Genomic DNA, 13762 nt, shown 5'->3' on the forward strand with positions numbered 1-13762 from the left:
AGTAATGCACTGCAGCTCAATACGACCTGCGTACTACCCACACCTTGATACTAAACGTACGTAATCAGTATGAACTATCACCTACATTAAAGCCTTCATGACGTTCGCACTCGAATGCAACAGTTTCGACAACTTGCAAACGGTCGCGGGATGATGATCTCTATTATTATTATTATTATTATTATTATTATTATTATTATTATTATTATTATTATACCGGGAGATAAGCCTCTCCGTCTGTTTAAATTTGCCTCTCAGTGTCTATGCTGGTACCTGTGTAAAATACCTTGAACTATGAGATACTCTAGTTGTTTGACCGTCTGGTACTAGATGTCCATAGCATCGATTTCGTACTGCTCCCTGGTGTTATATTATTACAATGTATTTTCTTTTAGACGTTTACGGCCATTAGAGAACACAATGAATATTCACACATTTTTAAAAGTTTTTTTTTTTTTTTTTTCCCCAACCCAGTATCGATGCATTTTCAGCCTCTCTCCTTTCTGCTGTCCATACACTGTTCTGCTGTTCTTCTACACGAAAGCCCTTGAAGTTATTGATCCGATGTCGGTATTTGGTTCTGTTAACAATGTCTTCACGATCTAGTCCAATTCTTTTCAGGTCATTGCTGACCTCCCTGAACCACTTACCACATTTGTTAGGTCTTCTATCGTGTACGGTAAAAATGTTCTTAGTCAACCCTTGTCATCCATTCTAAATAGATGGCCATAGAAATTTGAGTCGTCGCTTCTTGATGAATTCCATCAATCGTTCGGTTTTCTTATGAAGTGCCTCTCGTCCTCGCAACCCGTATTTTCCAGGCACTATCTTTGGGCCCATTATCTTTCGGAGGATCTTCCTCTCAAACTTCACAGCTTCTTTCAGACCAGCCTTTCCAGTAACTCGGCGGTATTCACTTCCATTGTGACATTCGGGTTTAATCACCGTGATGTAATGTCTGAGTTTAGCTTGCATTGAAATTGCCATTTCCTTGTACAGATCGTGTCTTCTGCGAAACACTGCGGCCATCCTATCTCGCCTACTGTAGCTAGCTTCTGTTTCATTAGATACCATCTGCACAATCTCACAGGTACATTTGAAGCTGTTAACTCTTTCAGTCTTACCATACCTTGTATTTAGTTGTTGGGGAGCTGTCGGGATGTTAGTCAAGTACTTTGTTTTTTCAAAGGATATTATTATATTAGCTTGGAAGAATGTCAATGTTTAGAAGTTGGGCAACCTGTTTACAACCATTTACATCGTTTTAATCATTTTGAAGTTGTCAATACCGTCCTCCTATCAAATGTAATCAAAACACAGTGATTACCCAATCATTTTGTCCCTATCTAATATCCTGCTGTCCAATCAAATGAGATGTATCTAAATCCTTCCGGAAACATCGGTTGAACTCCTATTTAAGAACAAGGTTTTTGAGCTAAGGTGTCTTGCATAGATTCCGTGTGTGAGCAGCATCTAAAAGAGAGATAAGGATGATTCCCAAGGGGGAGTGGAGGCGGCGGAAGCAGCATGGATATTGCATAACTAATCAGGTATGGCAGTAACGGATAATTTTAAATAAACGGCTTGCATGTGGAGCTCGGGAAGATTTTAGGTTTTCAGTTAGCATGTAACTGCTAGATCGTCCGTCTCTTTTCATTTCTAAATTCATGTACAGCTTTACATTTCAAAATATAAATTCGTGTGGGGAGCCTGCAGGCCCTGAAGGATATTCCCTAATGGGAACGTGCAAAATATAAAGAAGCACGGGTGTGGTACCCTCGTACTTAAAAATGTGGTGATTTTTTCTAACCGTTAAATTATTGTCTCTCTCTTTCGACCTTTAATTTTCTACCGTAACTCAGTCACGGTTTAGTATGGATTAGCTTCTGTTTCGTAGGGCTCTAAGCTCAATTACGTAAAGAAATTATTTGTTCTCTGGAGTGCTTAGGTTATGCCTACCTTGATCTTGTTTCTCGGCCTTGTAAATTTAAACTCCTTCCGCTTTTATAACTTTGTGGCCGTCTAGTATGAAATTTCTATCACTGTGTTTTCGGGATCGTTTGATACCATGTATATAAATAACGAGTGTACGAACTAATTTCAGAAAACAGTTGTTGTTGTTTCCCTAAATAATAAGGTAAATCGGTGGCCTTATTATGGGCAGGATGTAATTTTTGTTAAATGGATTCCTGGGTTCGAGCCCCTTGCCTTGTAAAATTTTCTCCTGGGTCTAAAACCTTGAAAGAACTACTGGATTTAAGACCCGCCCTCGAATGATATAACTGTATCAGAAGGTACGGCTTGTTTCTTGAATGGTATTTTACAAACCTTGTCTGATTGTACAGTCTGAACTACTTACTTATATTATGTAGTGTGTAAGTCGGAGTTTTTTTTTTTTTTTTTTTTTTTTTTTGCTAGTTGCTTTACGTCGCACCGACACAGATAGGTCTTATGACGACGATGGGACAGGAAAGGCCTAGGAGTGGGAAGGAAGCGGCCGTGGCCTTAATTAAGGTACAGCCCCAGCATTTGCCTGGTGTGAAAATGGGAAACCACGGAAAACCATTTTCAGGGCTGCCGATAGTGGGAGTCGGAGTTTACTTTGTGTATTTTTTAAATAAGTTTGATATTCAACGTTCACGTAGTGTAAAGTACTTTGAGCCGTTGTGCTCTTTCCTATTGGTAACCTCTAAACTTTAGAGCTCCCGTGTAAAATCAAAAATAACTATCAAGCTCCCATCCTTGGATTTTCTCTGTAATATTAATGAGTCTTGGGCTTTGTTGTTTTTGCCAGAACCTCCTGATCCCTTATTATTGCTGTGTTAATTTGTTATCTCGTGGTGAAAAGAAAAAAAAATACAATATTCTCAAATTTTAGCAGAGTTTCTTGAACTCAAATTTGTGCTTGTCCAGTCCTTCACCCCTCATGCTTCCTGTCACTTTGCGGTCCACTACAACATTTGTATCACTTATCATTATTATTGTTCAAACAATAAGAAACGGCATGAAATAAGAAATTGTCATCATCCAAAATGGGTATAATGTGTATTTTAATGTATAGCGTTAATTTTTACAAACAAAATACGAAACGGCAAGAATAATTAATATCACAGTAGTTCGTTGGTGTTAACAGTAAAATGTATACATTGAATTTCACTAAAAACACACAGAGACCAAAGCTACCACCGCGATACAGCTATTTTGGAATTAAATTTTTTCACCACTCCACCTTGCAAACAAGTGGTCATTTTAGGCGCACTCTTCTTAAACATCCCGGCTTCTAATAGGGTTTATACTCGCGTAATGCAAGGACTTATGATACGCAGCACATTCTGTTCTAACTAGTTTATTTTATTTTTGTAGCCATTTCAAGAAAATACCTTGGACCTTCATCTGCCGTTCCGTCAGAAGAACTTCTCAAAGTGAGTGCAGTCATGGTAAACACACATCCCAGTTTTGACAGTCCAAGACCTCTGCTGCCATCGGTGGTCAATGTGGCTGGCATTCACGTCAAAGAACCAAAACCGCTGCCAAAGGCAAGTAAATCCCTCATTTCTGAAATTACATTATCTGATGAAAAGTGTCCTGACACCCTTTTCTAATCGTTAACTGAAGCCTACTAGCCATCGGGAACATATAATATAGCCTATCTAGCAAATGTACCCGTGCTTCCTGACGGTATTCTATATTCTATATGGATTTCTACGTAAATTACTGTACACGCACTGAGCAAGATTATATTAAATTGCATGTCTCTTAGTGCTATCCGAGAAATACTACGGGGAGGACCCAATACGTTGTTTCCGATTTAAGGTGCGCGTTGGGGAGTTTTTATGATCATGACAGGCCACGTTTCCTACTGATTATACTTAAGGCGAATCTCTTAATTTATTTTTCTCCAGGACTTGCAAGAATATATGGACAACGCTAAGGAAGGAGTTATTTTCTTTAGTCTGGGCACCAATATTCAGAGTCAAAAGTTAAAAGAAGAGAAGAGACAAGCTATTTTAAGTGCCTTTGCTGAGCTGCCGGAGAAAGTACTGTGGAAATGGGAGGCAGACAGTCTACCTGGACAACCAAAGAATGTCAAAGTGGGAAAATGGCTGCCGCAGTCAGATATCCTTGGTAAGTATTCATCTTCATATTACATTACGCTTACATCGAGATGTTACACTCGAATCCGTTCGAATGTATTGCACATTTTACATATTAAAATCATGTGAGTCCAGATTAATATGTAATGCTGTTTATTTGATCTTGATGGTTCATGGTTTCGTTCACTGCACCTGAGAGTCAGAACACCAGTTGCTATACATTACGAGTGGGCATCTCGGACATATTCTGAGTTATGGCCCTCCTTGTGCTCAGGCGATTAGGGCTATACAATTCATCGTTGGTCCCTAACCCGTCACTGGTAGGCTACTAAGTGAGAGACCGAGCTCAGAATATTTTAAGCAAGTCTCGGACGCATGGGAGTAACGGAGTCTCATTTCAATTTAACAGGCGAGGGACTCCTTGACTGATTCCTCGAAAACAATTTGGCGAAAGAAATGGAATTCGACAGGAAGTTATGAATATTAATTGGGCTTGCGGAAGACAGAAAGAAATAAAGAAAGAAAATAAGTAGAACTGGCTGAGTCAACAAACAGCAAAAGTATGGATGAGTTAGGTGTAAAAGTCCGATAAGCAGGAAGAGATAGGAGGCTACGAAGTGTTCTTAACAGGTGTTAAAAAGGGAAAGGCTGAGTGTGGGGTAGGACTGTTGATCAGGAATACCATTTTATGGAAAGTAGTTTCCATTAAACACGTGAATGAGCGAATGATGTGGGTTAATTCAGCAGATGGAAGAATTAGGACGAGAATTGTCTCGGTCTGTCTTTACTTTTTTGACAATCTGTTTTACGTCGCATAGACACAGGTAGGTCTTGTGGCGACGATGGGGTAGGAAATGGCTACGAGTGGGAAGGAAGTGACCGTGGTCTTAATTAAGTTACAGCCTCGGCATTTGCTTGGTGTGAACGTGGGAAACCACGGAAAACCATCTTCAGGACTGCAAACAGTGGGGCTCGAATTCAATGCTTCCGAATGCAAGTTGATAGCTACGTGACCCATACCGCAAAGCCGCTTGATCGGTTGTCTGCTCACCATGTGAAAGTGCACGGGGAAGAGGTCAATAATGATAGTGAAATTACGTTCGAGGATTAATTCTTCTGGCTGGTAGACTGGGTATTTGTGTTTGTCCCAAAACTGTACAGAAACACGCAATAGTGATTACATCCCTCCATATAGTTCTTGCGTCAGGAAAGGCATCCAGTCGTAAAACAGGGCCAAATCCACATGTGCGACACAGTTTGTGCCAGCGATCCCACAGATGTGGGAAAAGCTGTAGAAAAAGAAGAAGAAAAGAATAATAATCAAAGGCATTTATGTTGACCATTCTATAGTGAGAACTGATGGTAGGATGAGTTTCAAGAAATTCAACATCAACTTTTGGGCCACTCTTCTGCCATATTTTCATTAGAGATAAGGACCATTTTACATTATACAAATTTAAGGTGTTAAGCGCTCTATTTTAGAAGTCTTAGCCACCTTTATATGTCTCTTAATTTCGAACTTAATAATCTTTCTTTCTTCTTTTTCTACCGCTTTTTCCCACACCTGTGGGGTCGCGGGTGCGAACTGCGTCGCACATGTGGATTTGGCCCTGTTTTACGGCCGGATGCCCTTCCTGACGCCAACCCTGTATGGAGGGATGTAATCGCTATTGCGTGTTTCTGTGGTGGTTGGTAGTGTAGTATGTTGTCTGAATATGATGAGGAGAGTGTTGGGACGGACACATACACCCAGTCCCCGAGCCAGAAGAATTAATCACAAGCGATTAAAATCCCCGACCCGGCCGGGAATCGAACCCGGGACCCTCAGAACCGAAGGCCAGGACGCTGACCATTCAGCCAACGAGTCGGACGAACTTAATAATAATAATAATAATAATAATAATAATAATAATAATAATAATAATAATAATAATAATGGGGGTTTTGCCTGTTCCCCTATCGGGCGCGTCCCAGGTGGCGGATCGGGGGGCTCGCCGGACTTGTCCGGAGGGCTTGAGGGAAATAAAATACCTCTCGCGGACCAAAAACAGGCACAGCCAGAAAACATCTTGAGGCAACCTCTGAGGCTCAATACCTTAGTTGTAACTATGAGATTGACAAAGATCAATCTCCCCATTATCTTCAACTTACTAGCATGATGGCAACGTCAGTTAATGATACTACTACCCCAGGCCCTAGTATTCATACTAGGTTTTCTCGGTCATCGGATTCTGGGGGACCGAGAACATCATGCGGGAATGTATCGGAGCTTCCCAAATCTCTTCGCCCAAAGGAAAAACATTTTATTGGCACTTTAAACATCAACACGCTTCGCAAAATTGGAAAGTTGAAGCACTTAACAGACACATTAGACCAACTCAACATCCAAATTCTGGCACTCCAAGAAACTAGGTACAGTGACGAAAATCATTTTGAATCAGGAAACTATAGAATTTATAAAGGTAAACCAGCTACCCTCCTCCCTAACAAAATATTACAATTTGGCACTGGTTTTGCAGTGAGAAAAAATATCACAAATTCGGTATTATACTTTGCATCTCCTTCTGAAAGAATTTCGCTAATGACAATCAAATCAGGAAACAAAGCTTATACACTAATCAATGCACATGCACCTACAAACAATTACAATCAAAAAGACCCACAGAAGGTAGATGACTTCTGGGAATTACTAGAAGAAACTACAGCCAAAGTTCCAAAACATCATGTCAAAATTCTGCTGGGGGACTTCAATGCACAAATTGGCAAAGAGAAGAAATTTAGGACCACTGTAGGACTTTACCCTGCTCACAAAAGAACCAATAAAAATGGAGAACGTTTAATTGGCTTCTGCGAGAATTTCGATCTGAAATTGATGTCAACCCATTTCCTGGCACTTCCACAAAAGAAAATGACATGGAGATCCCCGAACATGCATTTAGGAGAATTTCAACTAGACCATGTGGCTATTTCCAAGAAAAACCAAAAAGAAATTATGAACGTTAAAGTCAAAAAGGGAATTATTGACTCCGACCACCACCTATCTCTTGTTAAAGTAAAGTTTCAACCCAACAGGAAGAAAACCAAAACAATCAGAAACCCAAGAATCGACCCTGAATTTCTGAGACAGAACTCAGACAATTTCCTTGCGAATATCTGCAACGATGCTCCTTCAAACTGGCTAGAACTCAAGGACACACTCTTGAAAGCTTCACAAAACATCAGCAATCCCCCAAGGAAACGCAAACACAGGTGGTGGAATGACACCTGTGACAAGGCCATAGAAGTCAGAATTAGGTCCTGGCTAAACTGGAGTTCCCATAAAACTGATCAAAATCGTGATGAATTCTTCAAAACACAGAAACAAACCTCAAAAATCATCAGATCTGAAAAACGAAAATATGATCAAAACAGACTGGTAGAAATAGAAGAAGATTTCAAGAAAAACAATACACGGAACTTCTACAGAACATTCAGAGAAGAATTATCCAATTACCAGGCACCTAGTCTCTGTTTAAAACGTACAGATGGGACTTTAGAAACAAGTAATAAGGGAAATTGTGAACTCCTAGCAAACCATTTCATGGACCTTTTAAACTGTGAATCTCCAAAGGAACAATTCACCTATGAAAAACCAACACCTAATCCAGATTCAGAACCCCCCACATTACAAGAAGTCAAACAAATAATCAGAGATTTAAAAGACAACAAAGCACCAGGAGAAGATGGAATAATCGCTGAAATGTTGAAAATTGGTGGTGACAAACTGGCCCAGAGTATTCAAAAAATCTTACAGGACATTTGGTTTTCTGAAGAAATTCCGGAGGATTGGAAATGTGCATTGATTCACCCACTTCACAAGAAAGGAGACAAATCAGATATTAATAACTACAGAGGAATTTCTCTCCTCTCACTCGTATATAAAATCTTCTCTAAAGCTCTACTTAATAGATTAGAGAAACAAACAGACCACCTGATCGGAGATTATCAGGCTGGATTCCGAAAAGGGAGATCCTGCGCAGAACAAATCCTAAACCTAAAAACCATACTACAGATTCGCAAAACCAAACAAACAGTAATCACCTTTGTTGACTTCAAAAAAGCGTATGATTCCATAGATCGGCAGACCCTGTTCAACATACTAGAGGAATTTCAAGTCGACAGGAAAACGAGGGAATTGATTAAACAAACTCTGACCAACACAACATCAAAAGTTAAGTTCTTGGGAGAAATTTCTGAACCGTTCGAAATCAGAACTGGCGTCCGACAGGGAGATGGACTATCCCCACTACTATTCAATTTAGTTTTGGAAAAAGTGATTCGTGAATGGAGAAAAGAAACTAAAGGTATAAACATTGGCAGACTTCTTAAAGACAAAATTCACCTTGACTGCTTAGCTTTCGCAGATGACCTTGCGATCCTTTCGAACAACAGACAAGAAGCAATCCAATCCATAGAAAAATTGAATGAAATAGCCGCAAAAACCGGACTTCAAATTTCATTTGAAAAGACGCAGTTTATGGAAGGAACTAAATCAAGATTCGACAATCAACCATTAATCACCAATTGTGGAATAATTTCCCAAGTAGACAAATTCAAGTATCTAGGTGAAATTATTCAGCCAGCAGGGTTAAATCAGGAAGCTAACAAAGAAAGAACTGCTAAACTGCAAAGGGCTTACAAAATCACATGGAACAGATACAACAAAAGATGTATATCAAAAAATGCAAAATTACGACACTACAATACAGTCATCAAACCAGAGTCACTTTATGCATCTGAAACACTGATCATTGGCGGCAGGTCACAAATGAAAAGCATTGAGAAACAAGAGAGGAAAATTCTCAGAAAAATCCTAGGACCAAAGTTCGAAAATGGAATTTGGATGAAAAAGAAACCACACGAAATTTTTCAATTCACAGAAAAAATCACAGATACCATCAGAAAGAGACGACTAAAATTCTACGGACACCTACACAGAATGGATAACAACAGGCTGACAAAGAAAATTCTAAATCTAGCTCTAACCCTGAAAATCCGCAACAATTGGTTAGCAGAAATTCATGAAGATCTACAAGAAATGGGTATCGAGGACGAAACCATTCAAGATAGAATGAAATTTAGAAGCTTAGTAAACAAACATAAATTTGCAGAGAAACCAACAAGAAAAAATACAGGCTGGACAGAAACACGCAGAAAGGAACACAGTGAAAAAATGAAGAGATATTGGGAAGAAAAGAAGAAGAAACATTGTGCAAAATAAGTTCAAACGCGCTCCACAGCTGGGCACAACGAATCAAAAAAAAAAAAAATAATAATAATAATTGCTTTACGTCCCACTAACTACTTTTACAAGTTTCCGGAGAAGTCGAAGTGTCAGAATTTAGTCCCGCAGGAGTTCTTTTACGTGCCAATAAATCTACCGACACGAGGCGGACATATGAGCACCTTCAAAGACCGGACTGAGCCAGGATGGAACCTGCCAAGGTGGGGTGAGAAAGCCAGCGCCTCAACCGTCTGAGCCACTCAGCCCGGCAACTCATTAATAGCAAACCGAACCAGACACCTCAAAGTCATAACTTTTTAAAACAAGACCCCTCCCACTCCGCGTTATATGATATTTTCACTCGTGTTCTACATTTGCATTCAAACAGTACCTGAACCATTCTGATCGGATCCTTAGTTCCCAAGTTCTAACCGGAATATGAGCATATGATTTCGTTACACAAAAGTTCGAATGTGTGTAAGACGATGTCGCGGAAAAAGAAAAGTTTACTCATCAACCAAATGAACATTCGTGACTTGTTCTTTAAATTCACGGTGAAAGAAAATATACCTGGCAGCAGCGAACTTAAATTACAGAGATATCGTCACTATCGATATCAACTGGTAATGAAAAACCACTGAGTGGAAAATTCAAAGGTAATCGGTCGTATAAACTTCCTCAGAAGGTACTGGCCAATATCCTTGGATAGCAAGGTGAAGAGCAAGTTATCAACTTACGAGAACATGCTGCCTTGTCAGCCGACTCCCAGTCTGCTTGGAGTCAGTATTACAAATGTTTAAAAAAAAGTTAACAGAATTAATTATAACAAATAACTTCCTGTTCTTCTGTCCACCAGCTCATCCCAATGTTCGTCTCTTCATCACACACTCTGGACTGCTAAGCACACAAGAGTCAATCCACCGAGGAGTGCCCATGTTGGGAATTCCGTTCATCGCAGATCAGAAAATCAACATTCAGAAATCAATGCGTCATGGAGTTGGACTACGGCTGGATTACAAAAACATCACCAAAGAAAGTTTACTGAAAGCAATACGCACTGTAATTGATGATCCAAGGTAAGATATATTGATCAATTATAGTATTCTTACCTCCTTTAAAGTAGTCTGTAGCTATTAATTGATGGAGGCAGTAGTTTTGCAGCTAACTCTTGGTACAGTTCAGAGCAAAATGTAGCTCCCACCGAAATCTCAGGCTCATTTATGGGTGCGTAAAGTGTGCTATTTGCTTTACGTCGCACGACACATATATGTCTTACAGCGACGATGGGATAGGAAAGACCCAGGAATTGAAAGGAAGCGGCCGTGGCCTTAATTGAGGTATAGCCCTGGCATTTGCCTGGTGTGAAAATGGGCGTAAAGTGTGAAAGCTGCTGTAGTGTGAATGGTGTTGACAAGGGAACTAACAATAAGTTCAACTAATAAATATGAACGAACTAATATTTTTACAAGTTGCTTTGCGTCACACCGACTCAGATAGGACTTATGGCGACGATGGGATAGGAAAAGCCTAGGAGTGGGAAGGAAGCGGCCGTGGTCTTTGCCCCAGCATTTGCCTGGTGTGAAAATGGGAAATCACGGAAAACCATCTTCAGGGCTGCCGGAACCCAATATCTCCCGAATACTGGATACTGGCCGCACTTAAGCGACTGCAGCTACCGAACTCGGTAAGGTAGGTTTCAATATGACCTCACTGACAGTTACCTTGAGAGTAATCCCATCCATAGCACGATTGGTGATTCTGGATGTCACGAAAAGTGCTACTCATAGAAATGCGGTGCTGAAATAGTACTTTCGGATTCAGTGAGAAAAGCAGAAATACTATCATGGCTTGTACTTCCCATTACGGTTCCACCATCGGTTTTTGCAGTTTATCTGTAAACGCATAACCTTCTGTGGCCCATGTTGAGCCGAGGAAGTTGGCCGAAAGGGTTGGGTCACGTAGCTGAGCGCTTCATTCGGGAGAAGGTGGATTCGAACCCATGATTTCCGAATGCAAGTATGGATTATCAGTCCATGGAGTGTTTTGATGCAATGCTCCATTACACACTACCCCGTGGTAACCTTTTTACCTCTACGAAACTACTACACCTATTCTAAGCATACTGACGCCAGCTGCCTCTGTGGATCAGTGGTAGAGTGTCGGCCTCCGGATCCCAAGATAGCGGGTTCAAACCCAGCAGAGGTAGTCGGATTTTTCAAGGGCGGAAAAAAAGTCCATTCGACACTCCATGTCGTACGATGTCGGCATGTAAAAGATCTCTGGTGACACATTTGGTGTTTACCCGACAAAATTCATTAAATCGCAGCCATAGACGCGCAAGAGAGTTTCGGTTTACCCGGTCTGCCTTCTAGTGGGCCTAGAGTAAAACGGAACGTCGAAATTGACGAGCAGACAGCCAGATGGCGTGTAATTGAAATGTCCGCGCACGGTAGCTAAGGCCATACGATTATTATTATTATTATTATTATTATTATTATTATTATTATTATTATTATTATTATTATACTGATGTCTTGGTATACTCCTACTCCTTCCGTTCTTACCACCTACAATTCCCTATAAAACAAACTGAACAAGTTCTGGCTTGATCGCCAAATCAATTTCCTCTCGCCAATTTGATTCAGTATCGCTTCATTCGGGATTCGATCTATCCATCCCACCTTCAGCATTCCTTTGTAACAGCACATTTAAAAAGCTTCTATTCTCTTTCTTTCTGAGCTAGTGTTAGTCCATGTTTCACTTCCATTTAATGACACGTCCCAGCTGAAAATTAATTAAAAAAAAAAAGTCTTTCTAATTCCTACATCAATGTTCGAAGTCGGCAAATTTATTTTCTAATCTACGGGGTTAATTCCTCACACGCAGAAGTAGAAAATATGCCATATGGTGTGGTGGATGTGGTGATTATTCTCTTAAGAGGAAGTACAACTGGGCAACCATCCTCTATTAACACTAACCAGACAGGAAAAGATGGAATGATTTCGACGACATTCCGAAAAATGAAGAAAGACAAGGACCACGAAGAACGTGGAAGTGAAAAGACCCCCTAGGCCTCGATACCTAATACCGTGGGGGTCGGAAAAGAACGAGAGTTGACCAAGGGAGGACGGATAGGATAGATGAAAGTGAGGAGCCTGGCACAAGTAAGTGAAAGCAATGCCAGGACTCGGCTAAGTTTCCCGTCTTCGCCAACCCACGTTCATAAGTTAAGAGTTTCTGGGGCCTCTTTTAGTAGCTTCTTACGACAGGCAAGGGATACCATGGCTGTTACTCTACTGCTCCCACCCACAGGTGGATATATAATAAAGGGCAGGCGTCCGAAAAAGCTTTGTTTCTATGTTAGCAGTCACTTTCTACAACTCTACATAGTACATTAATCATTAATATTGATACATGCCTTAACCTTATCATACCGTACTGTATGTTAGCATGACGTATTTACGCTCTCACACATTATAATATATTAAAGTTCCATTATCCTTTACACATAAGCACAGGAAAATTAACACAACGAAAATTGTTCTGATGGCCTGCACATCCATATTTGGCTGGGACTCGTGTCCAGTCTTAAGGAAAATAATGTACAGGAAGAGTATTATGAGATAAGCAGTACTGTTTCTTCAGCGAAGAAATGATCAAAGTATGCGATGATATTATGTTAAAAATAATTTTTAAACTTGAAACTGAAGGAAATGACAAGTATCTTGATTTGTTCCAGCTATGCAAAGAACATGCGAGAGCTGTCCAGTAAATTCCGAGACCGACCTGAGACTCCTCTTGAAACTGCCGTGTTCTGGTGCGAGTATGTCATGAGACACAAAGGGGCATCTCATTTACGCTCTGCAGCAAAGGACTTGTATTTGTTCCAGTATCTACTGCTAGATGTGATCGCCTTCGTGACGGCAGCAACACTTGTACCAGTCTCACTACTATGTTACTGTTGTAAAAAGATATTTTCAAAAAAATCAGTACAAAAGAAGATCAAGAAAAATTAACTGTTAAGTTACATATGTTCCTAATGTATATGTTAATATTTGAGTATAATAAATCAGTGTCTCAAAACGCTAATTGCAACTATCTTCCGGCGAAAAATCGATGTGCCGCTTTTCGTGTAACTCAAAAAGTGATTACAGTTAAAAAAAGTAATACATATATGGGGATAGTTTGTATATTCGTTTATTTCATACTATGACGTAATTGCCTTCTAACGATACTCAAAAGAGCACGGAAATTTATGCTTTACCGTACTGTAATATTACTTTTGGCACTGATTCATTAGAAATCTTCTCCCTCCGACTGGTTGAACTCCGCTTCAAAGTAATGTAAACACGGATAGTCAGAGTAGATTATGGATCACGAACACCAAACGTATGCTTGTTGTACT

The 13762-nt window shown here is 40.1% G+C and overlaps 1 protein-coding gene across 1 annotated transcript in view; it reads left to right on the forward strand.

Moving 5' to 3' along the window:
• The window catches only part of LOC136883250 (UDP-glucosyltransferase 2), a 39783-nt gene extending 26345 nt beyond the window's left edge, over positions 1-13438 (forward strand). Inside the window, exons 4-7 of the mRNA XM_067155461.2 lie at positions 3364-3536; positions 3903-4125; positions 10214-10433; positions 13097-13438. Of these exons, the coding sequence (XP_067011562.2) occupies positions 3364-3536; positions 3903-4125; positions 10214-10433; positions 13097-13373 (893 nt within the window). The 3' untranslated portion in view covers positions 13374-13438. The remainder of the gene's footprint in view (positions 1-3363; positions 3537-3902; positions 4126-10213; positions 10434-13096) is intronic.
• Positions 13439-13762: the final 324 nt, after the last annotated feature.

This window comes from Anabrus simplex, chromosome 11 (genome assembly GCF_040414725.1).
Source record: "Anabrus simplex isolate iqAnaSimp1 chromosome 11, ASM4041472v1, whole genome shotgun sequence".
Lineage (NCBI taxonomy): Eukaryota > Metazoa > Arthropoda > Insecta > Orthoptera > Tettigoniidae > Anabrus > Anabrus simplex.